Below are 27,695 nucleotides of genomic sequence, written 5' to 3'. Positions count from 1 at the left end.
AAATGTTCGCCTACAACAACGATCAGCCCCTAATTTGAAGTCAATTGGTGATTTTTTACTTAAAATCACCCCCAATTTTTACAACACTACTGTACTGTCAATCTATCCATTTTATTTTGCATAAATTATTGCCTTAATGATAGGGTCCTGTTTTACCTTTCTTGTGGTTTTTGTTGAATAAGTCGAGAAACAAAATTGTAACCAACAAGTATGGCTGACTGAAATTATTTTGGTTGTCTTCATTAGCTTTTCATCAGATCATCAAGATTAGCTTTGAAACACCGTATTTCTTTAGGAAATATTTTGAAAAAATCTAGGTTTTGCTTATTCGAAAGTTGAAAGGCCCAGGAAACATTAAGTGTCTTGATTCATTTTCATCAGCAATTTTCAGTGCTAAACTTTTTGGCAATTTCTTAAAAATTTCTTGTCAATGTTATCAAGGATTCGAAAAAAGACTTTTACTGAAAATGCTCATACCATCAATTTATCAGGCCCACTGAAGTTTCCCTTTCTTATTGATAATGAGGTAAGATGTGTAATGCGAGGCTCTGCTTCAAAATAACGTCTCTTTGTAGCTGGCAATTTGGAAGATGATTGGTCGTTTTATCTGGCTGCTACATTGAGACGGATTTTGAAAGCGGGAGACTTGTAAACTCGAAATTTCTTTTGTCATGCTGTGCCGCTCGTGGCCTATGGTAAGAAACATCAACACAAATGCCTCTTCGCCGTAAAGGAAAAAGTCCGCCTTTCCTTAGCCAGGAATTTTTCATACAGAATCATGGCGACATTGCTTCGTGTTTTTGCATGGTCTTTTTGATTGGTTTGATGCTTCAGGTAAGTTTTTGCATCGTTGAGCAAATTAGGCCATGAAGTTGTTGTTGCATTACATGACGTGTACTTAGAATACAAGACGACCCAATATTCCCAATGGCAATTTATCAAAATGATCTGCAAACGTTTCAATAGACGGTATAAAACAACATTAAATTGAAGCTATTAGAAATACACAATGAAATCCATGCATAGATCTTTATTTTTATTAAAGCTGTTATCCTTTTTGTATTCTGATGAGCCGTTTCAATTCCCTGTTTACAAAACTTTACCATCTGACCCTCGAAGTATAAAGCCATACAGTACTCAGCAGAAACCCAGTGAACGTTCGTCTATTAAGCAAATCTGTATTTAAAATTTACTGGAGTTGTGACTTTTATCTTTGTGAAGAAACTTGAATGAAGCTGCTCTTGTTTTGGACAGTAGATTAAAAATTCTTTGTTAAGTTCGAATTTAACAGCAAAATAAATCAGAATTCATCAAAATACTTCAAACTCCTAAATATAACAGGACGTGGAAGCGTTCCTAACAATGGAAGAAGACAGTAATGTGCCTTATTCGCATGACAAGTAATTTTGATCTCCTGTGCTGATGTGCTGTTCTTTTGTTTGTACAGCAGTCAGTTTTCTGAAAACTGGTAACCTAGTGTACTGGACAATTAAGTGAATCTTTGAAACTAAAGGTATTTAAGAAAAAGGTTTTCTTTTGGTGGATTTTGTTTGTGAGAAATAGTCAATAGTATCTACAACCTTTCATCTTCAGATTGAAGAAGAATGTTCAGAATATCATTGGAATTGCAAATTTTTTATGATCAAAGTCGATTCCATTTCTATCATAAATCACTCCTAAATCTAATTTACAAATGCTCAACACATGAAACATTATCAAACTATTAACTAAAGTACATTAGCAATAAGGAGAATATAAATTGAAATCTTATTTGCTTTTAAAAGATTGTATTAAAGGTTGATTAATCAAGGAGGAATTCTCTAGGCAGGCCTGACTTCTGATGCATGCTATTGCCTATGTGCACCTCAATTGACGTCTCCTGCTTGCCCTCTGCCCTCTTTAGATTCTCATTGGCATTTTAAGCTTAACAATATTTGTAACATCTTAAATGTCTACATAATTTGGATACTGGAACTTGTCAATGTCAGCCACAAAGACTTACTTACATCAAATATTTAAATATTACAAACAAATACAAAGCTGTACCACCAAGCATTTGTTTAATCTGGCCTTACTCCTAGTTTTTGGCAGGCACTCATTATCAAATATCAAATCCACTGCAAATGTGTAAGAATACTAATAGGCATTTAGTATTTGAACTACATTAGTCTTTGGAATATCATCTGGGCAGCTAAAGCGTCTTTAAAAAGGTTTGGAACAACAACATGACCTTTGTGATGTAGATACATAAAATTTATAAACGAAGCACATTTATGTTGAACACATTAGCATTTAATAATTTGCATTAGAGATTTACAATTTGTAAACAGGCAGCTTCTGCCCCTAAGTTTGATGTGCTGTCCCAAAAACAATAAAGGGCAGTTTTTATGAAAAGCAGCCAATGGGACTGCCTGTTTGCAATTTTTCTGAATCATCATCATTGCCCCATTAACACCTTTATTTCAACAGGAGATGTAGCGCCGAAAGAGGAATCCCCAGAAGGGGGCTACATTGTTTCAGTAGTGATTTGAATACACCCTCCCATTGACTGCTTCTCATAACTGCTGCCCTAAATTGTTTTTGAGACAGCAAAGGGCAGTAGCTGCCTGTCTGCAAAATGCAAATCCCAATGCAAATTATTTTGCTAATGTGATGTTGCCTATTTAATCTTTCTTGGAGTGCATTAAAGATTATTGTAACAATTCATTTTGATTTGATATTACTTTACACAAAAGTACTTCAATGCAAGATCATACAATTTTTTAAACATTACAGAGGCTTTCAGCATTTTTATAGTTATTATCATTTTTGAGCAACTGCTTGTGCAAGAGAGTTCAACCGAGTGCTTGAACACTCATGCTGGCTATGAAAAGGCCTATATGGTGGGACATATTGTAGCTTCGATATATCTTGCCTTGATCAGTAAATATATCTTGCCTTGATGTCTTATTATCTAGCTGGCAGACAGAACAAAGACATTTGTAACATTTAGTCGAGTCTGTGATTCCCTGTGTGAAATTTAAATCACACAGGGAATCAGAGACCCAACTAAATTCTACCTTGGTCTGCATTATTAGTGTTCAAAGAGGAATTTGTAAAGACCATGATGGAAGACGTTTTTAGAAAATTTTTCTAAGAAATATTTCCAAGTTTAAATTTTCAAATTTCATACTTATATTGACTTGGACTGTAAAAGGTGGCAATACTTCTATTCAGGCTAAAAGGCAAAATTATGCTTCTTTAAAAATGCTTTCAAATCACATGCCTGACTTAAACAAGCAGAGCTATTTACTGGAGTGAAATCAGTCAGTTTCTAGATCTGTCTATCAGCAACTTGCTAAAAAACTATATTTATATTTGCTAACTGGTCTGTACGTAAACCTTTGTCTTTTTGTAGTTTTAAGAGTACTTTAAGAGCAATAACTTTTTAGAAACCCAAATATAAGAAACTGGTGTTTGACCAGTACCCTTATATAGCCCTTAAATGTATGAAGAGTATCTTTGAGGTATTACTTGATTTGACTTTACAGTTTGCAGCATCAGTAGAAATAGCTTACATTAAAGCTTGTTGGCACAAGAGAAAAGATTTATTGTAGTAGGTATCTAGCTCTTTAAATGTGTGGTTTTGTTTACAGGCTACACGCAATGCAGCTTCCCTATTTATAGCTGTTCAACACAATGTTACCCAAAATGCTAATGGTGAGTTTGGTTCTTGTTGCATTGGCAGTTGCTTCATTTTTAATGCATAGAATCTACAAAGTTGCCTGAATATAGAATCTACAACTATTTACATGCTTGCGTTATTGTTTTTAACATTCAAAATTTAAATATTATTGATGATATCCATGATATAAAAGTTGAAAATGCAGAGTTTTAGCCATGTTTTAAGAAAGTGAAAACTTCAATATATTTATTAGAGTTGTTATAAACACACAAATTCAAACGGATGTGACAAAAGTATTATTTTCCTATAAATTGTACAGAAACTAGCCAACACTAAAAGCATCATCAACATTTCTTTTCCAGTGTTTCTAATTATCCTATTTATCCTTTCTATTCAAAACTCTTGGTCTTCCTTTTAAGACTCAACAGATGCTTCTGCAGCATTAAATGTCTTGTATAACAATGGCTGGAAGGACTTGTGTGGTATATTTTTTCAAATGTTATGTTGGATCGTTGTTCAAGCAGTTATCCAAGAATATGTGCTTGATGTAAGTAAATTTCCATTTTATTTGCACATTTTCAGCATGTTTTTTTGCGCATTAGTAATCAGCATGAGTATTTGGAGCAGAAACTATATGAATTTTTACCAGAAAGTTTATGTTATGTTAACCCTTTTGATTATAAAATATAGTTTACACCCTTGTCTTCCTTACTTCATTACTTTCATTTGTTCAGACATTCAGAATTTGATTTATTGACTTCATTTCATTGACGACTAAATAGTTTTTCTTTCCTTCATATCTGCAAATGTTTATACTTAAAATATCAATACTTGAGGGGATTTATACTTTACTGTGAATCATACAATTGTGGATCAATATTGTATCTATGGTGCAAAATGCATTATTCAAAATGCTTGATTTTGTAATGCTATGTATCTTTTGCTAATCAACAACCTCCACATGTAGTCAGAGATCTGGTGATTTTAGTAGCTGAAGCTACATGGACTAGTTTGAGGGTTTGAGTCAAATTAGTATATTGTAATTGGATTAGTTCAAATTGTTTATTAGTTAGTTCATTTTAAGTTTATTTGTAGTTCATCTTGTAATTAGTTTAGAGGCTTCTTTTGCCTACACTCCTTTTCATCAAAATTTTTTGCTGGTTTTATGATGTTGATGATTCATTCTATGCTAGACTTATTCTATCATGATTTATTCTATCATTTAGCTGCCAAATCAAAGGAAAACAATTTATCTTATAATGCAATTCTTGAGCAGAAATGTTTTAGAAGTGTTTGAAATTACAGCATTCTAGAGAGCATTCTAGTGTGTGCTTAGTTTTCACCATCACAAATATGATTTTCTGCAGAAAGTTAACAGAAAGCTGCACATGTCAAAGACAAAAACTAGCAAGTTCAATGACTCTGGCAACATGCTTCCAATATTCATAGCTTCTATTGGAGTGGGCATTGACTTGATAATGAAGGTAAAATATTTATACTGTATATATACCATGTAAAATTATGGAAGTTTGCTTCCTTATACTAGACTGTAATCAGAAAATGCTATTATTGAAACATTACAAGGGAATAAAGCCCATGATTTCAGCCATAGATTTGTGATGGCCAAGAAACTGTGTTCAGCTAAAACTAGCATGGAAACCTTGTTGATTAACTCATGAACATGTGTTTGAGTACAAAGATTTTCTTTGAAGTTACTAAGGTTGATCTTTGTTATATAGATCCAATTAAATTTTGTATTTGATTTAGGAAAATCTAATCCCAAAGATCCAATCACTATGGACTGGATATCCTCACACCGAGATGTCGTAAGTATTTATTAGCCACTAAGCATTGTAAGCTGCAATAAGTTCTTGGCTTGAGTGTATTAGCTTATGCTTTTCAAATCAATCTCTTTAAGACACGGGGAACAACCAAGATACTCTCAGTTGAAGCTGAGATACCTGCAAATTAGGGTCATGAGTAGAGACAAGCATGCAGCTTGACATATCACAATCAGAATAAACTTTTGTGACAAAGCAAGTTTTATCATACTGTATGTAGCAGAAACTTTTAAGTTAATGAAATGAATACACCTTTTTTACTTGGGAGGCCTTTTGAACCAGCCAAAGATGTTAAGTAGCGAAGACAATATTCTATGCTAACTGCTTTTGTTGTTATATTGATGATTGAAGAATAGTTGAATTTACCTTTGCCTTGTTATGTTTTATAACTGTTCTTTTCACTTCTCTTCTTTTTAGTTTCATGCTTAAGTTGTTCTTTATGCTTCAAGTTGCTTATTGGCTTCACATGTTCCCAGAGTTATACTTCATGAAAACTAGAAAGGTATTTTACACAAAAATCTTCTAAATCCTGAGGTTGATGTTGACTATATTGCTTAATTAATTTCATCAGTTGAAGGACAACACTTTAAGGAAGACAATCACAAAATTGGAATAGATTATTGGGATTTCATTAATTAGAAATTGAAAACAAACTTTCAGTATGGAATAGCCGTTTTTATATGTTTCACAATAAATTGTTTTTGCATTTGAAAATTTTTTGCCAATCTGTGAATTATCCTTTAGTTGCAAGTGATGAGGCAATAAGTTATTTGAAAAAAATTCAAGTTGTAGTACCATAACAGGGGCGGACCCAGTTCAAATTTTGAGTGCAGCAAAGTTAAGGAAAACTAAAGTATCCTTTAATAAATGAAAAAACTAGCAACTGAAAAACAAGGGCTATTGCTGAAGTTCAGTCATCAGGTCTCGATAAGTTGCAGGTTTTTTTGTAAAGCCCTGAGTTAGAGGCCCAATAGTTGACTGAATACATTGTATTAAATGATAGCTAAAATTTTGTAATTTATACCCCCTCTTACCCAGGTTCTATTTCATGCCAACCCTACCCCAGAACCTCCTAGCATATAACAGATTCCTGGGCTAAAGGTTTTTGGACAGGCTTATACCTATAACTAGATAACTTTTGATTCTTTTTAAGCTGCTTTTAAAGAAGTAAGCCTTAATAGCTACTTACTAGAGTATTTGGTAATTTACATCCATCTATCTCTTTTATAGGAAGAAATTCCCCAAAAAGTCACCCATTATTCCCTCTACATGGTATTCATTTCAGCTGCCTACGTAATGAAGTAAGTTTTTTTACAAAATTTTGTTCCAATACAGCATAATTTGCAATAAACTCTCAATTTCTCTTGTACAATTGCCTATCTTTCCAATTTGCTTTCCGAGTCATTAAAAATGTGTTTGAAATAACATCACTTTAGCCTTGGTAGGTCTTACTGTGTTTACAATTGGTTGATTTTATAGAGTACAATGTCTTCAATCATTTCAAAAAAGTTATAGATTTTAGAGTGGATCCTCGGCATTTTATTTGCACTTTTAATAAATGGATATTTATAACAATTAAGGAAACTTTTCTAACTTTTCCAAAGCTGGACTAAAAACATAAGGGTGTCCCTATGTGTAAGTTTTCCTATCTTTCATCAGATCTTTTTCCTCAATTTTGATGATCATTTACTGCACTGCATGTTGGATCATCATTTCCTTAAATAGTAAAAGACTATAATGAAGATCATCTATAAAACACAGCTTTATCGTGCCAAAAAGTTGGTTCTTAGAGTGTGGTTATTGTTTTCCCTCCTTGTTAAAGGTTCTTAGGAATTTTTAGTTTTAAAATGTATACCCAAACATTTTTTAAGTTGTAAAGATAATAAAATTGCACCCCTTTATCAGCTCCTCCCCTTCATTTTCCGCCCCATTATTTTGGGGCTGGTGCCCCCCCCCCCTGGTAGAAACGGTGTGTAAACGATGAAAAGTGACGCTACATTGTTGCTGTTCTTTGACTGCCCAAAGTTTGGATGATTGGGAAAATTCTGCACTATGGATCGAAAAATCATGATAAAAATCGCATAGTGCTAAGAAATAGATTTATCTATCAGATTTCAGAAAATTCCTCAACCCTCCTCCGGATGAAACTTTGCCCTCCACCTTCTTCAAATTTTTTTATATCTTTTGTGTAAAAGTTTCTAATAAATGGTATTGAAGTAAAATCACATATAGTTTTGTAGTAACGCATTGACCTTCCTCAAAACTACTGCATCGTTGAATAATTTTCCTCCGGTTTACAGCCATGGAACCGTTAATACTTTCTAGACTCTGTTATTTATCATTTATTTCATGGGAATGCCACGGTAACGCGTTAACGAAACGGTGGTTGCCGCTAAACGTTCGCAGCTGCATATAGATTTTAATCCTTGCTTTCCAATTTGTGCACAGCTTCACAAGAATTGCCTTGGTATTACTGGTCGTTCATTACATCCCGGAAGTTGTCTTCCATGCAAGTAGAATCTTGCACTGCCTAGGAATGTTCGAAATCGCTCAATATGGGTGAGTTCAGCTTTGAAATTAAATACTTACTGCTAACTTTTCATATGGTGATTGTTCTTCTGTCATAAGAGATCGTGCCTCAGATATATAGTAAAAAGAAGTCAAATATTGCAATGATAACTAAAATAATTACTTTGTTTTTAGTTTTTCATATTTTCTTTATTTTTTGTTTTTTATATTTTACATACTGTACAACTTGCATTAAAATATTGCCAACCAGATGGAGTAGTTGATTTTCGCAATTTCGTTGTCACTAGGAGAACATATATATCCAAGAATTCATCCTTGTGGTCAACCCACAGAATCTCGATTAATTTATCAAAAATGTTTGATACATAAAGTCCAGTATAATAGCCGTTCGTCTTGCAGTACAATTTTAGCTTCTACAAGGCGATCACTATTTTATGTTTAATAATCAGATGATAAACATTCAATGATTTAATGTCATGCTTTATATAGTACTGAGAATTCCAACCCAAATATTTTTCTTACGAACACATTGAGGCTGGCACTTGTTCGCGCTTCAAGATTTTCTTTGTCTTTTGTCGTAGTTTCACGGTGTGGTCGATTCTATTTGTTCCAGCTCGCCTTATCACAATTACCCTGTCGATCCTCACTTTCTGGTAAGTCAAATGTGTTTGTGATAAAGTAATGGTCTTAATTTATCAGTAAATTGTTGTTTCTTTTTTCCTGTTAATAAAATGTGACGCATAAGCGATATTCAGTTAAGCAGGGTTCAAAAGTCAATTAACAGATACAGCAAACTCATCCGCATAAGAACCTGATTAATTCAAGGCGTGCAGGGAATGTTTTAGGTCCCTGTGTCATAAGAAAAAAATTATCCTGTTAATTGAAATAGTCATTTTTTGCAGATCACTTAAAAATTAAAAATGAACCGTAATGCCCAGAAGCTTCTAAAATAAACAAGAAAACTCTAGCTTATTTTGTAGCGTGCGTTATTTCTTTTTAGTTTTACATTTTGATACCGTAAAATTTCTGAAGATGCTGTTCCAAGAGTCTCGAGCAATTTGGTATTTTCCTTCACATGTTCTTTCCTTTCACCAGGTTTGGTCTTGGCAAAGCGGACCAATCAGCATTTAGCATTGCTTCTGGTAACTTCAACAACCCAACCTTCAGGTTTGTTAATGCTCCTCGATTTTATCAACCCGAAAAGCCTTGCATTTAATATTAATTCCTTCAATTTTACATATCTGAATGGGGTTGTTCATCAACATTTTAGAATATCATTATTAGTAGTAATAGAACCTGTCTTTGTGCATCCTTGGACCAATTGGGTGATTTCGTTGTAAGCAGTAAGTATATCCTTCTTAGGCTTACTAAGATCTTATGGAGTCATAGATGTGGCTTCTAAGTTTACTAGGATCTTTGTTTACGCGTTGTGCCTAATAAGTAGGTAGTTCATTGTAAGCATAAGATCAGCCTGTTGTTGTACTTTTCAGTATCTTTTGTCATTGTTTTAACAGGCTAGCTTGCCTTCTGGCTGTTATCTTAGTCCAAGCGTGGATGGCATGGAATTTCATAACATTCCAAGTGAAGCGTTATAGGGAACGTTCAGCTGTCACCCAGAAAAAGTCCCGACAGGACCAGAAAAAGAAAGGCAAAAAGGAGAAGAAGTCAAAAGATGATGGTGATGCAGTACAAAACGGCTCTCCGAAACCCCGACTAAAGGAAGACTAAATGAAGACCTGGTTTGGCGAAAGATAACTCCGCTGCAATTTCTAGTTGCCCTTTCTAATAATGATAAACTCATACATTTTCACAAATTTCCCCTTGTTTTTCTTGTAGTTTTGATTTTGACTTGTTAGAAAAAATTGCTGTGGAGTTTTAAGATGGTTTCTTCATTTCTGTGTTTTACTCTTTTTTAAAATTCTGTTTATTACTAGCAGTTATGATTGTATAAATACATTTGTTGTAATGATATCTGAAAACCCAACAAAAACAGATAAGCAGGCCCAATTTGTTACTTGTTAATGTTTTCACCCTTATAAGTACAAGTTGTTTTGGATATGGCATTTAATTATTATTGGTTTTAATCTTCACTACACTTTCTAAAAAAGCCGCTGTTTTTATCAATATATTGTTTCCATTCATACATGACTACCCCAGAATTTTCTTGTGCCCCTCCCCGAATTTCCCAGGCTAGAATTGCCCCTGGAAAAATCGGATGTTTTGCAAGTTTTTAATGCAAAATAATTAGCAATGAATTTGACCATATTCTCAATTTAGAAAAACCTTTCGTGGTTTATGTGACATAGTTTATTGGAAAAAAGCGACAGCACGTTCACAAAAAAAGAAGCTGGAAAACTCCGTATAGAATGATTCTGGGAAATATTTCTTTACTTGGATGGTTGCACATTTTTAAGGTGCTCGTTTCTTATCGGTTCTCTAAACGAATTTCTGACACCATTGAAATATTTCAACCAAGCAAGTCAAAGTGCAGCTCGAAGGGTGAATTACACCTTTTTTCGTTTATAAGAAACTAGTACTAGGACGCCCTAAAATTTAAGAAACTTTAGTACTAGGCTCAAGATAAAGTAAAAAACTGTAAGATTTTAAGGAAATTGTCCAGAAGTTTTTATTTTCTTGATTCTTCTTTGGAAGCAGTAGCATAATTTGGATCTTGAACTGCTAGGGGTCTTTTCGCGACGATTTGCGTTTATATTCTTCCTGCTCAACTTCAAAACAATAAGGAAATTTAAGCTCCCGAAATAAGAAACAAACTAAGAAATTTTAGTACTAAAACGCCAAAACTTGGATGTCAAAGTCGGAAACTTTATTACTTAGTGCTGATCCAAGTTTCTTGTAAAATAAGCCAGGAATTTCTGACGAGGCATATTGACAAAAAAGGTATAGTTAACAACGCAAAGATAAACTTGTCCGCGTATTACTCGCTAAAGATTTCTTCTAACATACATTCGTTGGACTTTAACAATGCCGAAATGCCAAAACCACGGGAGGCGGGAGGCAGACATTAGAACGAGGCGTGACTTATGAGGCACTTCCCAGTTGCACCACCATTGCAGGACGCTCTTGCATGGTGCAACCTGGGTTTAAAGTAATTATTCTTCTGGGTTTGACTTCAGCATGGAAGGAAAGAAAGTTGTTACGTCTTTGGAGAATAAGCTCTTGTTAACCTCAAGGCTGCAAGGAAGCGGGTTGTTACAGTCAAAATTAGAGCTAGGCCATCATCAACAAAGCTACAAAACGGATGTTCCTGGTGTCTACAATAAACCTACTTATCGAGACCTCGGTGGCGACTCGAGAAATAAAACAAGGCCAGCAACAAGCTTGAATAATGATTTTTTGCAAAGCAGTGTTGCAAAGCAATTGACAAAAAACAAGCTCTTAGGGCAAACCAGTTACAGTCATATACATGTGTCTGAGAAAAAGAAGCCAGCGAAAGAGTCTAGTCTAGAGAAAGATGCCGATAAATTGCAGCATTCAAGTGAAACAAGAATCACCAAAGCCTTGCTTCAAAACAAAAGGCTTGAAAAGCCTGTCGCATCTAAAGGTTTGGCAGAGAAGAGTTTGACAACTAATTTCTTGCTGAGGTCATCAAATTCAATCAAAACAATGGGAATACAAAGACAAACAATCGATACAAACAGTAAAAATATAAACTTCCATTTGAAACCTAAAGCTTTATTGGCAACCAAAGAAAAGCATTCATATCAACCTGGTCCAACAGCTCTATTACAGAGCAAAGGTGATACTAGAGACAAGGATGCTGCTGTCGAACAGATCATATGCATAAAGGAAGTTCCTCTCGTAAAGCCAATATATAAACTTGCATTTGATGATGAAGATCTGTCTAGAGAGTTTTTAGGAAGAAAAAATGCCAGCAGCTTCAAAAAAACAAGTTTCAAAGATCCATCTGCAGAGAAGGAAAGACTGGCTGTTCAGAAATGCAAGGTATTTAAATTCTTATATGAAGGAACCTCAACTTTTAGTCAGCCTATGATTAGTGTTGTGGTTTTAACTCAACTTTCCATACCATAACTATATCTGACTTTAAGCCTAGATAATGACATCAGTATTAATATATACTTTAAATCCACTCTTTCTCGTATATTCAGGGCAATAGATTGATTTAACTATTTAACCATCCAATTCAGGGCTCCTTGTGTAGGCTAAAATCTAACGATTCTACAGTAAAATACGCTCAATGACCATCCACTTAAAGTCACATACTACAGGTTACAGGCACATGAAATTTACACCCAAATAGAAAAAAGATAGAATTATCTCTGTTAACAGTCACACTCTGCTTTCTTACACAAATTTTGAAATTTATAACTGAATCTATGGTACAACCTATGTAACAGAACTTTAGGTGAAAAATAACTATAGTTCCATTTATGTTGCAACTCACTTTTGTTTTAAGACTAATATAAGGACTAATTATGCCCTTATTGATTTATAACAATAACCAAATCATAAATTTTTCCTTTCAGACTGAGCTGCTAGATGTTGCTTCTTCTTCTATGATAAAGCAACCTGACTTCTATGCCAAAAATGATAACTTCAGGGTGGAATTGTTACAATCTGTTCAGCAGGTGAAAGATTTTGATCCAGAATTCATTTTAAAGGTATGTATGCCAAGACAGACAGCTTTTTAGTCAATTTTTTAGTCACATAAAACACAAGTGAGGAGGTTTTCAACAACAACTTATTGAAATCGCTCTGAGACACAAATGTATCTCAAGGTTGCCTCGAGAATTTTTGTATTGGAATCAAAAGACAACAGAACGTTTTCAAGTATATCTTTATTAGAAAGGTTTACCAATCCATGGGGTCGCAATATGGCATCCACACTGCTGAGAAGATCATACCTATCCATGTCATAAGCATGGCAGAGCAACAAAAGTGTTCTGTATTGTCAATACCATCATTTATTGGGCACAAAGGATCCAAAGTGTCACTGAAGTTATGTTTGAATTTATGATAATTCAGTTTGCTGAGTCCAACACAAAGCTGTGTTAAAATTGATAGGGTGGCGTGCTTGGGTATTCAAGGTATTCACGAACACCAATTTTTTCCAAACAACTTTTAATGCTTTTAATTTGTTCCAAAATCCAAATCCAAATATAATTTTCTTTTACCCATACAATGCCATTACAAAGCGGGTGAAGTTTCTTTAAAAAGAATCAATGACTTTAACAATCAATATTGTTTTGGCGGTGGGTATAGAGACTTCTTAATCCCTTTTGTTTTCCGATGAGGCCAGTGGCCAGCAGTCACAAGGTATTCAAAGGCCATCCTGAATACACCCGCATTGTTTTTTGACTGACCCTGACGTCAGTCACAGGAGATAACTGTGAGGCTAAACAAAGAATTTTGAAAGTGAATGTATTCAGAACTTGCCCGAATACCTTGAACGTACATGTCCCCTTCTAGCTTGTGTTTCCCGAACCGAATACTGCTTGGAATTTTGCAAGTTTCAAATTATGTTCAACATAAATAATAAGAATAAAATGCTGGCCTTATCTGGTTATTTCTTTCATTTTTAATGGCCTCATTCGGCCATTGCCTCAGTCCACAAAATGTCACAGCTTTGTGGCCACACTTTTCAGAATCCAAACTGAATACCTTTGAATATGGTGCAGCTTCATAGAAAGGCTTTTGGCCATGCTTTGGTCTTGGATACAGGCCTCAGTTTTCACTGCCCGATAACCTTTCCTACGTGTATATCAAGAGTGCAACGAAGCATTTGTTTTCAAGCGGAAGGTACATAATACAAACAAGATCTAGTTTTCTTCCAAGTTGATCCTGGACAACTGAGATATTTAGCAAATAAACCCTTTTGAGCAAAACATTTTAAATATGATCTAAAGCATACCACAAACTTTTTGGGTTTCTTGCTATTTTTAGTTGGAATGTGGACAAGGTGAAGTAATTTATCAAAACTATTCAGACATTTTGAAAATCCTTTTTGCAGGGCTATATAAAGGGGTGTGGCATTTGGGGGATTTTATTTTTTTGGTTGTGGCATTTTATCAAGTGGATTGTTAGTACCTTGAATACCAATCTAATATTGCTCCAAGCCGCCCCTGTAATCTGGGGTTTAATTATTGATGATCTTGTAGAGAAGAACAAGGCATCTACTCCATCGTTGTAGGTTCAGAGAATGCCAACTAAGTTTGTCGGAAATGTTCTGATGAGATGTGTCCTTCCAAGCGCCATCTACTGCTAGGGTGGTAGAGTATTGCACTGATTCAAGTTTTTCCATCAATTTAGTTAAAGTGAAATTGGTCAATTTGATCATTATTTTGTTTAAATTTGTTAAAATCAATTGATCTTGTTTATGATAAAATTTAGATTGTTTGCCATTATCCATCAAAGACTTTGTTGAATAAGTTACCCCGCATCATGTTTCATAAACGCCTTGTTAGCAATGTTTGAAGCTACTACTATAATGTTTTGACTTCATACCCCTTTTGCCAAAAAGCCAGTTCCAATTCATAAAGCTTAGAAAAACAGTTATATCATAAATTTTACCTGCATAACATTGCCTTTGTATTGATTTTGCAGATTGCTATCTATCTGAGAAAGGAACTTAATATCAGAACTGGTACAAATTTTGTTTTGGCCTTAGCTGCATTTCACATAGAGTGCAGACCATTTTTGAGACGATATTTTAGTTCAGCAATTGTGCTCCCATCAGATTGGATTGAAGTTGCTGAGTTATATCAAGTATGAATATCCTATTAAACAGCACTTCTTGAAATCATTATCTTCGTATTTTGAATTTTCCTGCACTTACTTGAATCGTCTAATCAGTGTGGACAAAGTGAATATCTTTAGATGTCAATAAGCAATAAGCCTGAGATTCAAATATTTTTCTCTGCTGCTGACCAATTTCAGTTTCCCCCAATTAATGTGGCGCGGCATGAAAAAATCCAATAATTTTTGGCCTTCTTATTTAGTAATAAGGATAGCAAAACATTCAATGGCTAGAAAACCTTGGGAATACATGCTAAGCCAAATTTTATTGTTTACCCCACCCTCAATTTTGAAAAGTTTCCTTTAGCGTTGTATATATATAGTTATATATATATACATATATAGTTTTATATCTGTTAATCATTCTATTCATTTGTAGACACTTCATGACAAGAACATAAACTTTGGGTCCTTGCCAACAGCTTTAAGGAAAGTAATGCTGGAAAAGTTCATTGCATTTGATCAATATCAGTTGGCCAAATATAACAAAGAAAGGTCAAGACTAAGGAAAGACAAAGCATCTAAGGTACATTTTGTGTAAGAATTGAAGTCAAAACATTCTTATTATCAATTTTTTTGCTTATTGTTCTATAAATTTCACCTCATTTTTTTGTCATATGTGACAAATTTCAGAACTGAAAATGTCTGATGTAGCACCAAAATAAATTTTTTTCTGAAGCATAATAGAAATAATTTGGTTTTTATAAAGATAAAAGCAACCCAATAAAAAGCGAATAACGAAAAACTTTTAGCAAAATAGGTAAAATTTGTTAAATGCATTCTGAACTTAACCAAAGTTTTTGAGACAGCAATTCTGTAAGTGCCTGAAATTTAAGATAAAGCTGTAAAGATATAAATGACAAACTTTTATATATGTTATTACTTTAAAGAAAATGTATAAAATTCTGTTTACAGAAGAAGATGAATCAACCAAAGAGGAAAACATCCCCTTCTGTAACAACTGAATCTACTTCATCTGATTCTGAGTCATCTGATTCCGAGTTGTCTGAATCTGAAATAATGGAAGATGAATCTGAGTCAGATGAGGAAATTCAAAGAAAGTCATTTACACTGAAACAGTTAATTCGAAAACTGCACATTTCAAACCCTGTCTATCCAGTGATGTGTCTTGTGGGGAAAAAGTATGTAGTCTGTACCACTTTTATTTAGAAATTACTGTTTACCAGTCAGTTTTATCATGATCAATGCCATATATAGGCAGAACTCTACATTCTGTAGAATAATATTGCTCTTGGTTGTAACTCAGAATTTTTAGTGCTATCTGTGATCAGCAGACAACTATAATTATTGTAGCCATTTCAAGTCTGTTTGGTTTTTGCAAAGATAGGGAAAATACCTTTCATGACTAACTGCACACTTGCTCATCCTCAACTTTTGAATTGTATCGCTCACTGCTAAAGGTAATCAAGCCAGCATCTATTTGGGGGGAGTTTGTGTATTATAACCATTTTAGAAAATTTGCACTACTCAGATTTAGACTGCAAAATTGTTGCTATTGTTTTATGCAGTAAGATGCTTTTTAGACTCAATTGATTGTGTCTAGTTAGGATTGTGATCAGATCTTAATAAAGCTGTCAGAATTTTGGAATATTAGGAAGCAATGGCATAACTTTCACATTTCATGGCTATATAAGTCTTGGAGACAGCATAACCTAGATGATGCCTTATTTATTAGGTATCCATCAACTGTTGACGAATTTCGACGTTCAGGACTGGAAGGGATATGGGAAGAGGTACTGGTTTTATTCAAATTTCGTTTCTATCAAAGCAGCATTGAATTTATGTTACAAATATATTCTATTGTAAGTCATCATAGATTTTAGTGTTTCTACACCCTCTATGCAAGTTTTAATTTATTTAGGAGAAAGCTGGTAAAAGAATGAAATTGCCAATACCAGAAACATGGGAAACGCAGGTTGCTCTCAAAGGAAATAAGGCATCCACATGGGAACAGTTGCTCGGTATCAGTTTTGTTTGTTTTAATTTGCAATTAACAAATATACTGGCTGTAGGTTATAGTTTATTCATCCCTATCGAGTTTGCCTTGTTTTACCCCATATATCCTTAGGGGAAATAGAAGTCTTACAAGAGAACCTGCTTCACAACTCTAAAGGCGATTAAGTTTATTTACTTTCTAATTCATGCGGCCTAGATTGTCATTCTCTTATGACTTAATAACAACTTTTATAATTTGTTACAAAAGTTCGGTTGTCCTGAAAGCGTTCTTTTAGTGTGTTTGTTTGAGAAGATAGCAGTATTTTAGAAACTAGTCTTGTAAGAAGACAACTATAAGTGAGATCAAATGTGAAAAATTGTAGATCAGATGGTTCACAGTAAATGCTTTGGTATGTTTAATAATTTTGAAAATCTGTTCAAAAGTTTTACTACTGTTTTTTGACAATAGATCACAACAAGCTTCCATTTATGGCAATGCTGCGTAATCTCAGAAACATGCTGCAAGCAGGAATCAGTACGAAACATCATAACATTATATTGAAACGACTGACAAACGAGGTACCCTGAGGAATATATTTTACAAATTTTAATTTTGATTAACATATAATGAAAATACTTTTAACTTGTCTGTTGCAGAAGACAGGGTCTTTGGTATATAGAAGAGGGTGGTTCACAGTTGCTTCTCAGAGTCACACGCTTTATACGAACATCAGGCGACCAGTCGGTGTGCCTTTTTAAAACCTTTCTATTCTACCTACAAAATTGTGATGTACAATGTGAATAGAAGAAGAATAAAATATAGAAGAAATGTTTTAATGTTTTTTTTTCTTCTAGGAAACTGTAATCCGAAGTAAACAGTTCCCATTTAGATTCTTTTCTGCATATGACGTCATAAACGATTTGGACGAAAAATATAAGATGTGGGAGCAAAAAGCAATAAATGGTAATTCATCTTTGGTTTAGCTATGCTAAAGGAAATTTCTTATTTTTATATGAATTTGCCATACCTACCTATAGAAACTTGAATAACTCTGATGTATATTAAGATTTCAAGCTATTTGTTTGTATAAGTTTTAGAAATAATTAGTATTAGATGAAAAAGTTGCAAATGCAAAAGATAGCTACATCTTGTCCAACTAATTTTTCCACTGGTTGCGTGAGAGGGGGGGGGGGGGTGGTGGTTGGGGATGCTAAGCTCGATATTGTTGGTTAAGATAATACCATAATTATTAGAGTTGTTGGTCTGGAAAATTGATACGTGACCCAACCTTGTGTTAAACGCTTGAACTAATTCCGTTTTTTATGTTTTAAGGCGACTTTAGGGAAATCGCAACACAGCCCTCTTTCCTATTTTTAGGACTGCATCTTGTTTTTATCATTTTATGCCATTCGATGTTCCTCTTTTGCGAAAATTTGATCAGCTCTTATGAAATTTGTCTCGTTCAGGTGAATTAACCGATCAGCCTCCGCCTGTTTACGCAAGAGGTCGTGCAAGAGGTCGCGGACGTGGTCGCGGAAGAGGCAGGGGTGGCCGTGGGCGTAGTCAGATGATATCTCAGTTAAGGTATATTCTTTCCCTGTATATTATGGGTTATTGTCTTACACCTTGCCATTCTGCAATTTCAGGCTGATTTTACAAGATGGCTAACGTGTTTTTCATCCTTTGATTAGAACAAAACGAAAAAGGCTCTGTCTTCCTCGATGTCTTCCTCTTCCTTTTCAATATTATCCTAACTGTTTCATTAAAAGCTTCATCAATGAGCTTATGAACGTCCTTCTATTGTTTTATCTGTCACGACCCTCGTGTAACCTACAATGCTTGCAAAAAGCACATGCAACAAGCAACACCCATCGGCTTGAATCGTTTTACGTCGTTCCCTGTCACCCCCCCCCCCCCCTTAGAACAGTGTTCATTGTTTAGGCAGGTATGATACAGGTCAAATGAATAGCGTACTTTTGAAACCAAATTGAAACCAATATTACGTTATCTACAACAGGCATCGTGTACAGTTGACTCTCTTAAAAAAGGACCTTCAAGGGAGGGGGGGGGGGTGGGTATGGAAACATTTTGACTAAGTCAATGTCCGACTTATCTGGGGTACAACTTGAATAAGGTAGGAAAATCCAATTGCAATTGAAAAATTGTCCGACTTTGTGAAAGTCCGAGATTCTCTCTACGCAGTGATTTTTTAAAACGTTCTATTTCCCAACCATAGTGATCTCAAATACGATTCGGATCTGATACAAAAGTACAGAAAGGCTCTTGACAAGGCAGTGAGAATATCATGTATACACAACATAACTCCTATGCCAGGATCTTCCATCATTATTTGTGACGTCGAAAGCAGCCTTGATGAACCATGCTCCTCCGCAAAGTCATTCGGCAAAACAAAAACGGTATCAATATTAAATGTTTGCTATGTTTAATGACATTGTAAGGAAGCATATGCGTTTTAGGGTAAATTTTTTACATTGTTGAACCATATAGATAAGGGGAGGGGGGTATTTTTAAAGGTAATCTCGATTATCTTGCCGACTTGCCATTTTATTTCAATAATTTCTTTCTCGTAAACATATTTTGCTTCAGTCACACACGGCTCCAAATTGCATTCATGTCAATTTATTTTCTCTGTCTCTGTCCCTTGTCCCAGAATATTGACTGATATATCTTTTATCTTGGCTTGAACACCTTTATGTTGGAATTGATTCAGGTTTTTGTAAATAATAAAGTCACGAGCATAGTTTAGTCGAATCAATTAGGTGAGGTGGATCAATGGACAATTCCCCTTCTCATGACGCGAATATCCCTATTTCACCACTGAATCCCCCTAATAGTTTATTAGACGTTCGTATATATCACAAATGTTATCAGTGAAATGATATCACATGTGTGCATGTTTCAATATAATAATGTATTTTTCCATTCAAATCACTATTAGATTCTTGAGGTTGGACTTCTTTTGGGATTGATGGCAAAGTACAGTTGTGAGGAATGCAAACTCTTATTTTTTCTCAACGGAAAGTTTGTCTTGCATGAAATCCAAAACCAAGACACCATGTTGACCAATTTACTCAACGCAATTGAAAAAGTAAAGGTAATGATAAACCGACGTCTGCTGTAGTTTTTGTTGAAGAATCCTAAAAGTGAGACAATCTTCTTCCTCATAATTTCAACTTAGATTTACTGAACGGACAGTCTGTTGTAATACATATCAGTTCATATTTGATGTCTTGAAAATATAAAATTCACGTTATAAAACCATTAGCAATAAAGCGTTCTTTATTGATGACGTCACAAGAGTCAATTTTCAGAATTTGTTATCTTTGGATCTCATAACTTGAAAGAGCATCATGGAAGGCCTGTAAATTTGAAAAATCAGCTAAAGGTATTACAAATTGGCTGAGATATGGCCACATGAGCACAGGCTCTTTCCCCAACGATCCTCTGCAATTTGTCTCTGTTCATATTTTGATGAGCAAAGCTGAATCAGCAAAGATATGTGGGCAAACTTCACATCTTTTGTTGACATACATCACCCGATTTGTGACATATTTGACTGACTTTCCATATTTAGAAGTATTTATGGCGTTCTTCTAATTTAGGTAGTCAAAATTCAACAGTTCTAAAATATATATTCATTAGAGTTCAGTCATACCTGAGAACTCGATAACGGAATTCCATCATTAATTCACCCTTCTTGAATTGCTCTTATCATACAATTTGCTTTCGAAGCTTATGCGCTCTGAGAATAATGGAGAAGACATCAAAGATTATTTCTGGAAACTGATTAGCGACCAAGTCAAGGTACGAAATAGCCTTTTCAGCTTATTGGTAGGGATTTAGTCATGCCCTATGATGTGTTTTTTTCTTCTCGTATATGTAAGTGGATCACAACTATTGGGTCTTAATCAAGGTTTGCTGCGGTTGATTCTCAAATAATGTCAGAGAGTAGACTCAAAACAATTGCCAAGTCTATATTACTATCAAGAATAGCCCAAAGTACAGTGGCGAGTACATATGTGTTTAACTCAAGGCCCGCGGGACACATCCGGGCCAGCGTGTAATTGTATCCCGCCCGCGAGATCATTTCATAGTATTGTTTTTATATAGTGTGTTCAATAAATGTTCATCTTTTTCGGCCTGTTACCTAAATATGTTTTGGATTTTGTGCAATTGAGTTTGACATCCCTGGGTTAGTACCTTGATTTGCAAGGAATTCCTTCAGTTCGGTTAGCGCTTTATTTCTAATGCCAAACCCAATGCCATGAAGATGACCTGATCTGCAATTTTAATCTAGGTGTCAATTATGCTTAATTTTTGTTTCAGGTTGACAATCTGATGATTTTAAGCAATTTCAACCATAGTTCAGTAAAAGAATTCTGGCAGTTCTTAGCAACTGTTTTTGTCGAGAAGTACCGTCTGTTTGTTAACTCAGAAATGTTGCTAGTTGATGTGAACATTGGAGCTGGGGGAAATTTCGGAGGTCCTTCTACAAGGTAGGCTGTTATTCGGTCTAATTTTTAAAATTCTCTGGTTCATCTGTTCTGAACGGGGACCTTATTCTCTTATGCACTAGGAATGGGTTACCAATCGTTGAATCACCCAACTCTGTTGAATAAAAATGTAAATAAAAGATCAGTTTTTGATGGGCTGCATGCTCTTCACCTTTTGGAACAGTATAGGAATGTTGTGCTAGAGAATTCTGTTGCCCCCAAAACGTCACGATAGTCAAAGAGATTGCTCTATTTGCAAATATTTTATTTATCTGTGCACTTTCAAAGCTAGAACAATTTAACACCAGTTTGAAATTTGAGTTTGCTTTACATGGCTGCCCCCTCAGAATGAAGTTATAAAAGCCTTTTGCAGATTCGTTATGAAATCTATCTACAGAATCCTTTTTTCTGTTTCTTCCTTTCATGTGAATATTGGGTCTTTTCCAGCTTCTTTGAAAGTTGCACCATTTTTTTACAGCTTGCAGCAAAGTGAAATTTCTCACCCCTGCTTTTCTTACAGTTTTGCAGCATATGCTTTGTTGCTTAATATGGCTGTTAAAATTGGATTCAAATGCACTATGCAATTTGCTTCTGTTTGGAATCAAAGATTTGAACTTAATTGGAAACAGAATCATCATAGAAGCAACAATTTCATTCATCGAAGCAACAAAGCGTTTTGATTGAATGCTTAGAAAGTAAACAGCAGCGCCCCCCCCCCCCTTATCACTGTTGGTTTTACCAGGGTAGCGTAGCACCAAATAATCAATTAAACCTTGACAGGAAACAAATTTTTGGTATAAAGCTACCTTAGATTCTATCTCTTTTGCTTAGATTCTAGTATGAAAATTGTGAATGTCATCCAAAGTAGGGACCAGATGAACTTGTGTCCTTTCCTGCTTTTGATGGCACAGTAGAATGTGTCAAATATGGCTGTTTGTAAAATGTCAGCTGTATCAAGTTATATATTTTCCTTTGCAGGCCATCCCCATCACCGAAGAATATTTCGATTGATTCATATAGCGATCAGATATTGAGGTAACAGACATAAATATAATGTTGTTATAAGCTACGTTTTTATTTTTATAGAAATTTAAGGCAAATATCTCTACAATTTTCAATAATTTTCTTTACTCGTATGCTGTTTTTTATCTATGTATTTGGGTTTGAACCTTTCTCAAGTCGTTTCAGGTAAAAAACCCCTTCCTGGATATTTCTATTGGTATTTTTCGGTTATACAGTGACATAAATAATGATAACTTACACTACAAGTCAACCTTAATAAGTCATCGATCTTTGAAACTGAAAGCAGCTGACGATTCGTTTAATCAGATGAAATATTACCATCTAGAGGAGGAACCTCACTCCATGTAGATTCTCTTTCCCGACGTTTAACGTACTATGATTTTCTTCAAAAAATTGATTTTATGATCAGCAAAAAGCCCATTTGGTTAAGAACCTTTTCTGAGAAAAAAGGAACTTGGCCCTGAAGAACAGCCTTTCCAGATTGGGACAAAGCCAGGGCTCCATTTTTTCCTTGATTGTCAGTACTTCATCGATTGTCAGTACTTCATCGATTGTCATTCCTCCCTCCCCCGACGAATGATGCCTACACTATTATTCTAATATTTTTATCTCTTTGGTAAAAAAATTTTTGTTCACCCGAGTGCTTGAAATTTTACCTTCGATTATTCAAATGTGCCTTTGATACCCTCAAAATTTGAAAGTAGTAGCGGAAGAGCGGAAGCACATCATATTAAAGTACCTTTCGTATGACACTCCACCGGGTATAAACGTCGGTAATGTCCAAAGCAGAGAATTTATGTCCAGAAGTGGATCTTAAGAAACGCGAGAGAAAGTTAAATGCAATTGATTGGTCCTTTGATAATTCCCATCCCCAGTTTTTCTTCATCCACATCCCTTGCTAATTACTGATGCAAGTAAAATCGGAGGTTGAAAAATTGGAAACCGAGGCTGGTTCTGTTTTGTATCGTAACCTCAGTATTGGGGCAAAGATATAGGCCAAGTCATCACTGACTTTAGATTTGCATTTAGATTAAATCTCATGAAAAGCATTTGGAGATGACTATAAATATAATGCTTCAAATAAATTTTGGTTTAAAGAAAGGAACTCAAAATAGAAGTATTTCCAGTTCATCATTTATTTGTTATTTTTCTTAGGTTTGTTACAGAGAAAGGCAACAACACGCTATTGAGTCATGTCGATAACATCGATCTCGCCTATAACCTACGGGACATCAAGGTAACATCAACTTTTCAAGTAAATTACAGTTAAAGTATCAATTCGTATATCCTGTGTTTACACTTCAAAAACACTTTGAGGCCCTTTCCTAAAGCACGTAAAATTTTGAATTGTGGCTGAAACTAATCAACAATGCCAATCTTAAACAGGACAACATTTTTCTGACCTTTATTCGTTCTGGCTCCCTTTCTTTTATTCCTCTTTTGGAAGAGGTACAATTCCTTCTTGATATAGGACTGTTTACACTTGCTAGTCAATAATTTTACTAGTTGTACAACCATGTATAATTTTTCGTGTTTCAGATATCGGGGAAAAGACCAATCAAGCTATCCACAAATGAAATTCAATTGTCACCAATAATCGAGAGAAGCTCCCCTTGGTGGAAAAGTGTTCGTGTTTTTATATCATCTACGTTTCGAGATATGCACGGAGAACGGGACCTGCTCACCAGATATGTTTTCCCTGAACTCCGAGCGCGTGCAATGCAGCATTTCATTAATATATACGAAATCGATTTGCGATGGGGAATCACGGAGGAGCAAGCAAGATCAGAGAAGTAATGCTGTGGCAATAATTTGAATTTCGATATCGTTTTTGAGATTATTCATAATGAGATTTTCATACAAGGTTTTGAAGCCAAGATTCAGTGAAAGAAACATGTAAAGGCCGATTTCCATTTGACATTTTTTGTGCGCGTGGGCGTAGCGCCTGAATCTGAGCATGCGTAGTTGAAATCAAGTGGTCTCGATTTGCGTCCGCTGTGAGCGCCAGAAAGTTGATAGGGTCTCAACGTTTTGTGCGCTCGGCCACTTGACAGCAGCACTTAACTACGCATGCTCAGATTTGGGCGCTACGCCCGCGCGCACAAAAAATGTCAAATGGAAATCGGCCTTTACATCAATCTTTGTCGGTCTGGGTTAAAGTTTTTGCGCGCTCGTTTTTTGGGGATGATAGTTGCACCGAAAGAGGGATTAATAATAATAATGATAATAATACAAATATTTACAGAGTAAGGCCTCAGTCACTCGAGGGTGCTTTCCATGAGAGTCCTCTAAAAGGCATTAGAAGTTTTATATGATATTTGACCGTTAGCCTGATTTATGAAAAATTTTGAAGTTCTGGCTTCCAAGTTACAATAAACGTAACTACTTTTGTTGTTATCCATAAAAACGAATCCCAGTAATTTGCATATACTTTGGCAGTTTCTAATTTCATATCATCGTATATACGGAAGAATTGACGAGTGTGAAAGCCATTACATTAAAACAATACAATTGGAAAGCATATATGCCTGTCAATTTAGTACCATGCAGAGATGATTAAATCAAGATTACATTTGTTAGAGAAAAAACGACTATTCCAATATTTTGTATTTTGATAAAACTAGACATAATCATTTCCATTCGCAGCCAAGTGGAGATTTGTCTCTCTGAAGTGCTGAGGTCAGATATCTTTATTGGAATTGTCGGTGGACGATATGGCTGGATCCCAAGCGACGTTGATTTGGACAGGATTCCAGGATGCGAGCGATTGCATGGACACTGCGAAGGCAGATCGATCACAGAGCTTGAAATGAACCTTTTTGCACTTACTAGAGTCAAAGATGTTGTCGGTCGGGCATTCTTCTACTTTAGAGATCGAAGCTTCATGAAGTATGAACTTAACAATTTTTACGAAATTATCTTTACGCCATTGAACTTAACGCCATAAATTCCATAGTTACTGTTTCTTGCTTGCACTCCTTGCAATCCACATATATCTCGTTGTAATGGAAACTACTGTTTACGGGTCTGTCATAACTTGCTTGATACAGTATAGACAGACCTGTACACGCTTTTGGGGTATACACTCATTTTTTTTATAAGAAACAAAGTTGTTGAATACTCCGGTTTCTTAATGTTCTGGAAATTTCAATACTCGTTGTTTCTTAAGAGTTTCTTAATTATGATGTCATGAATGATGTTATGAAATGTTTGTGACCTTTTTTATGACGTCAAGAGATTCGCTTCCGTTCCGATGCTGTATTTAGATGTGGGAAGTATATTTTGATCCCTTGTGTCTTGAGTTATAGGCCAACAGGGCAATCTTGTTCTTTGATTTTATAAAATTTCGTTGTTCTCAGTTTTATCATGATTTAATAGTTTCTTCATTTTTTTGCTTCGAGTACTGAAGTTTCTTAAGTTTTTCTGACTGTCCAGTACTCGTTTCGTATAGCCAGTTTCTTATAAAAAAATGAGTGTAGAATAGGAAGGTTATAAGTTGCTATTTCTTGCTTAATGCGATCATCAGGCAGGTGTGCATCTTTGTATCCTTATAGCAACATATGTTCATTTGGCTATCCCTATATCCGCTTTTCCTGAATCCTTTCAATCTGTCTCGTAAACACAGGTACTCAGAGCCCGCCTTCTTTGAAGAGTATCTTTTAGCAGTCTGGTTCTTGACTGGTTTCATTCGCATTTCGCTTATTCTCGCTTCCGGGTAACTTTGCTGGCCACAAGAAGCACTTTGCGAGAGCCATGCAAGACTAAATCAATCCTGTCAAATACTCCATTTCGAAAAGACGCTTTCTATATTCTTCTGCATTTTGAATTAACCTGAAGCGCTTGTATTCGTTTTACATATCCCGAAACATTTTCTTAGGTGATTTGATAGTAGGGAACTTTTTGCGGATGCAATAATTTCTGTTTACTTATTGTTTGCAAAATATTTTTCTTCTATAGTTATGATCTTTCAATCTAGAGATGTTCCAGCAGAGTATGTCACCGAATTTACCACTGACAATGTGGATTCGCTGCATAAGTGGAAGGCATTGAAAGAAAACATAAGGAAAAGTGGACTTGAACAGTCAAAGTATTTATTTCTGCAATATTTTCGTCTTTTCGCATTATGTTTTATCAACGAAGTATTTTTAAAATACTTATCGTTTTGGAGTGTCTTGACATATGGGTCTATGTGCCAGGAACTAAGCTCTTCAGATCATGATATGGTATTCTGCTTATAAATTAGTGTCAACTACCCTTTCTGGAACACCACCAGTGCTCTCAAGTGATTCTGTTCGCCTTTGGTAGATATTGCTAAAAAATTAACTTCCGATTTCCATTTATTAATGCTCTTCTAGGAGGTTCAAAAATTTTCTTCCCAATGTTTTGGCTGAAATCATCACGTTTTGGCTGAAATCATGCTAACGAGCGAACCGGTATGGCGCGTAGCCTAGTCTTAGGTTGCATTTAATCATGAAAACGCGAGAGAATACTCGAGACGACGATAAGTTGAATTGCACAGGGGCAAGCTGTTCGGCACTCCAAAAAAACGCGAAACAAAGTTACTATAGTCTATGACACCATGTTTTTATAACAAGATTATGGTTTTACAATCTATTGAATGATTAATATTATTTCTCAAGGTACTCTTGCTCTTGGGGTGGTGTTGTTGATGGAAAACCAATTGTGACAAATCTGGAGAAGTTTGGTAATCTTGTACTGAACAATGTGTGGACTGCGGTTAAGAATAATTATATGAATGAGGTAAGAAACCTCCCATTGCACACTTGACAGAGTATTATTGCTCATCTATTAGCAAGATGTGTGATTTTGCTTAATAATGCTTTGAAAACGTATTCATAAGTTGTGATACTCCTTTAAGCAATAAATTTAACGACAAAGGAAGCATGGATCAAGTGAGGTAATCTGGGCTTGAAGTCCAATCAGACTTTTCAAAAGGCCCATGGATCCTTATGGCATTTTTAAACCGTTTGGAATCTTGTTATGTCATGGAATTGCTATACAGTTTGGAAATGCTATACTGTTAAGAATGTTGCTGCTTTATGCAGGTTTAAGCCTAATCCCATTTGCCTTGTTTTACTTTTGAAGACCACTGATTTAGAAGATAGCGTCAACCCCCATGATGCATTTGCTGAAAAAGCCGCGGAACATTTCGTCGGTCGAAAATCTGCATTGAAACAGAGCCTCGAAATAATCGCAACATGCGCCAGAACCAAGTGTGGCGTTTTGATGATCACCGGGAAAAGCGGTTGTGGCAAAACCTCTTTTATGGTAAGTTTTTTGCAAAGCTAATTTGATTTTGTTTATAGTGAAACGTAACAGCAATAGATTGAATACATGCTGAAAAGCATGTTGGAAAAGTATTGTTAATATGT

At 35.3% G+C, this 27,695-nt stretch overlaps 2 protein-coding genes across 2 annotated transcripts in view; both read left to right on the top strand.

Annotated features, from left to right (window-relative positions):
- Window positions 1–649: 649 nt before the first annotated feature.
- Window positions 650–9,913, top strand: LOC135689712 (translocating chain-associated membrane protein 1). The gene is made up of 11 exons (XM_065207033.2): window positions 650–834; window positions 3,636–3,699; window positions 4,084–4,211; window positions 5,032–5,148; window positions 5,432–5,490; window positions 5,923–6,007; window positions 6,736–6,806; window positions 7,954–8,064; window positions 8,616–8,687; window positions 9,130–9,201; window positions 9,549–9,913. The coding sequence occupies exons 1-11, from the start codon at window positions 715–717 to the stop codon at window positions 9,760–9,762; spliced, it is 1,113 nt and encodes a 370-aa protein (XP_065063105.1). The 5' UTR covers window positions 650–714; the 3' UTR covers window positions 9,763–9,913.
- Window positions 9,914–11,069: 1,156 nt separating this feature from the next.
- The window catches only part of LOC135689889 (telomerase protein component 1), a 41,118-nt gene continuing 24,492 nt past the window's right edge, over window positions 11,070–27,695 (top strand). Inside the window, exons 1-21 of the mRNA XM_089108528.1 lie at window positions 11,070–11,997; window positions 12,540–12,674; window positions 14,617–14,778; window positions 15,188–15,334; window positions 15,724–15,950; window positions 16,505–16,562; window positions 16,691–16,790; window positions 17,234–17,343; window positions 17,620–17,728; window positions 18,232–18,349; window positions 19,002–19,182; window positions 19,725–19,880; window positions 20,519–20,590; window positions 21,113–21,282; window positions 22,258–22,314; window positions 23,458–23,539; window positions 23,842–24,095; window positions 24,949–25,191; window positions 26,279–26,389; window positions 26,943–27,063; window positions 27,409–27,591. Of these exons, the coding sequence (XP_088964654.1) occupies window positions 11,170–11,997; window positions 12,540–12,674; window positions 14,617–14,778; window positions 15,188–15,334; window positions 15,724–15,950; window positions 16,505–16,562; window positions 16,691–16,790; window positions 17,234–17,343; window positions 17,620–17,728; window positions 18,232–18,349; window positions 19,002–19,182; window positions 19,725–19,880; window positions 20,519–20,590; window positions 21,113–21,282; window positions 22,258–22,314; window positions 23,458–23,539; window positions 23,842–24,095; window positions 24,949–25,191; window positions 26,279–26,389; window positions 26,943–27,063; window positions 27,409–27,591 (3,624 nt within the window). The 5' untranslated portion in view covers window positions 11,070–11,169. The remainder of the gene's footprint in view (window positions 11,998–12,539; window positions 12,675–14,616; window positions 14,779–15,187; window positions 15,335–15,723; window positions 15,951–16,504; window positions 16,563–16,690; window positions 16,791–17,233; window positions 17,344–17,619; window positions 17,729–18,231; window positions 18,350–19,001; window positions 19,183–19,724; window positions 19,881–20,518; window positions 20,591–21,112; window positions 21,283–22,257; window positions 22,315–23,457; window positions 23,540–23,841; window positions 24,096–24,948; window positions 25,192–26,278; window positions 26,390–26,942; window positions 27,064–27,408; window positions 27,592–27,695) is intronic.

This window comes from Rhopilema esculentum, chromosome 5 (assembly GCF_057945365.1).
Source record: "Rhopilema esculentum isolate cy_ngs chromosome 5, ASM5794536v1, whole genome shotgun sequence".
Taxonomy (NCBI): Eukaryota; Metazoa; Cnidaria; class Scyphozoa; order Rhizostomeae; family Rhizostomatidae; genus Rhopilema; species Rhopilema esculentum.
Note: the sequence above shows the minus strand (reverse complement) of the source record. Positions and strands in the feature narration are given on the sequence as shown.

Excerpts from the sequence above, each read along its gene's own strand:
- LOC135689712 (XM_065207033.2), top strand. The coding sequence starts at position 715 with ATGCCTCTTCGCCGTAAAGGAAAAAGTCCGCCTTTCCTTAGCCAGGAA. Across the intron at positions 835-3,635 it reads TGATTGGTTTGATGCTTCAG|GCTACACGCAATGCAGCTTC; the intron begins GTAAGTTTTTGC and ends TTTTGTTTACAG. Across the intron at positions 9,202-9,548 it reads TTCAACAACCCAACCTTCAG|GCTAGCTTGCCTTCTGGCTG; the intron begins GTTTGTTAATGC and ends TTGTTTTAACAG.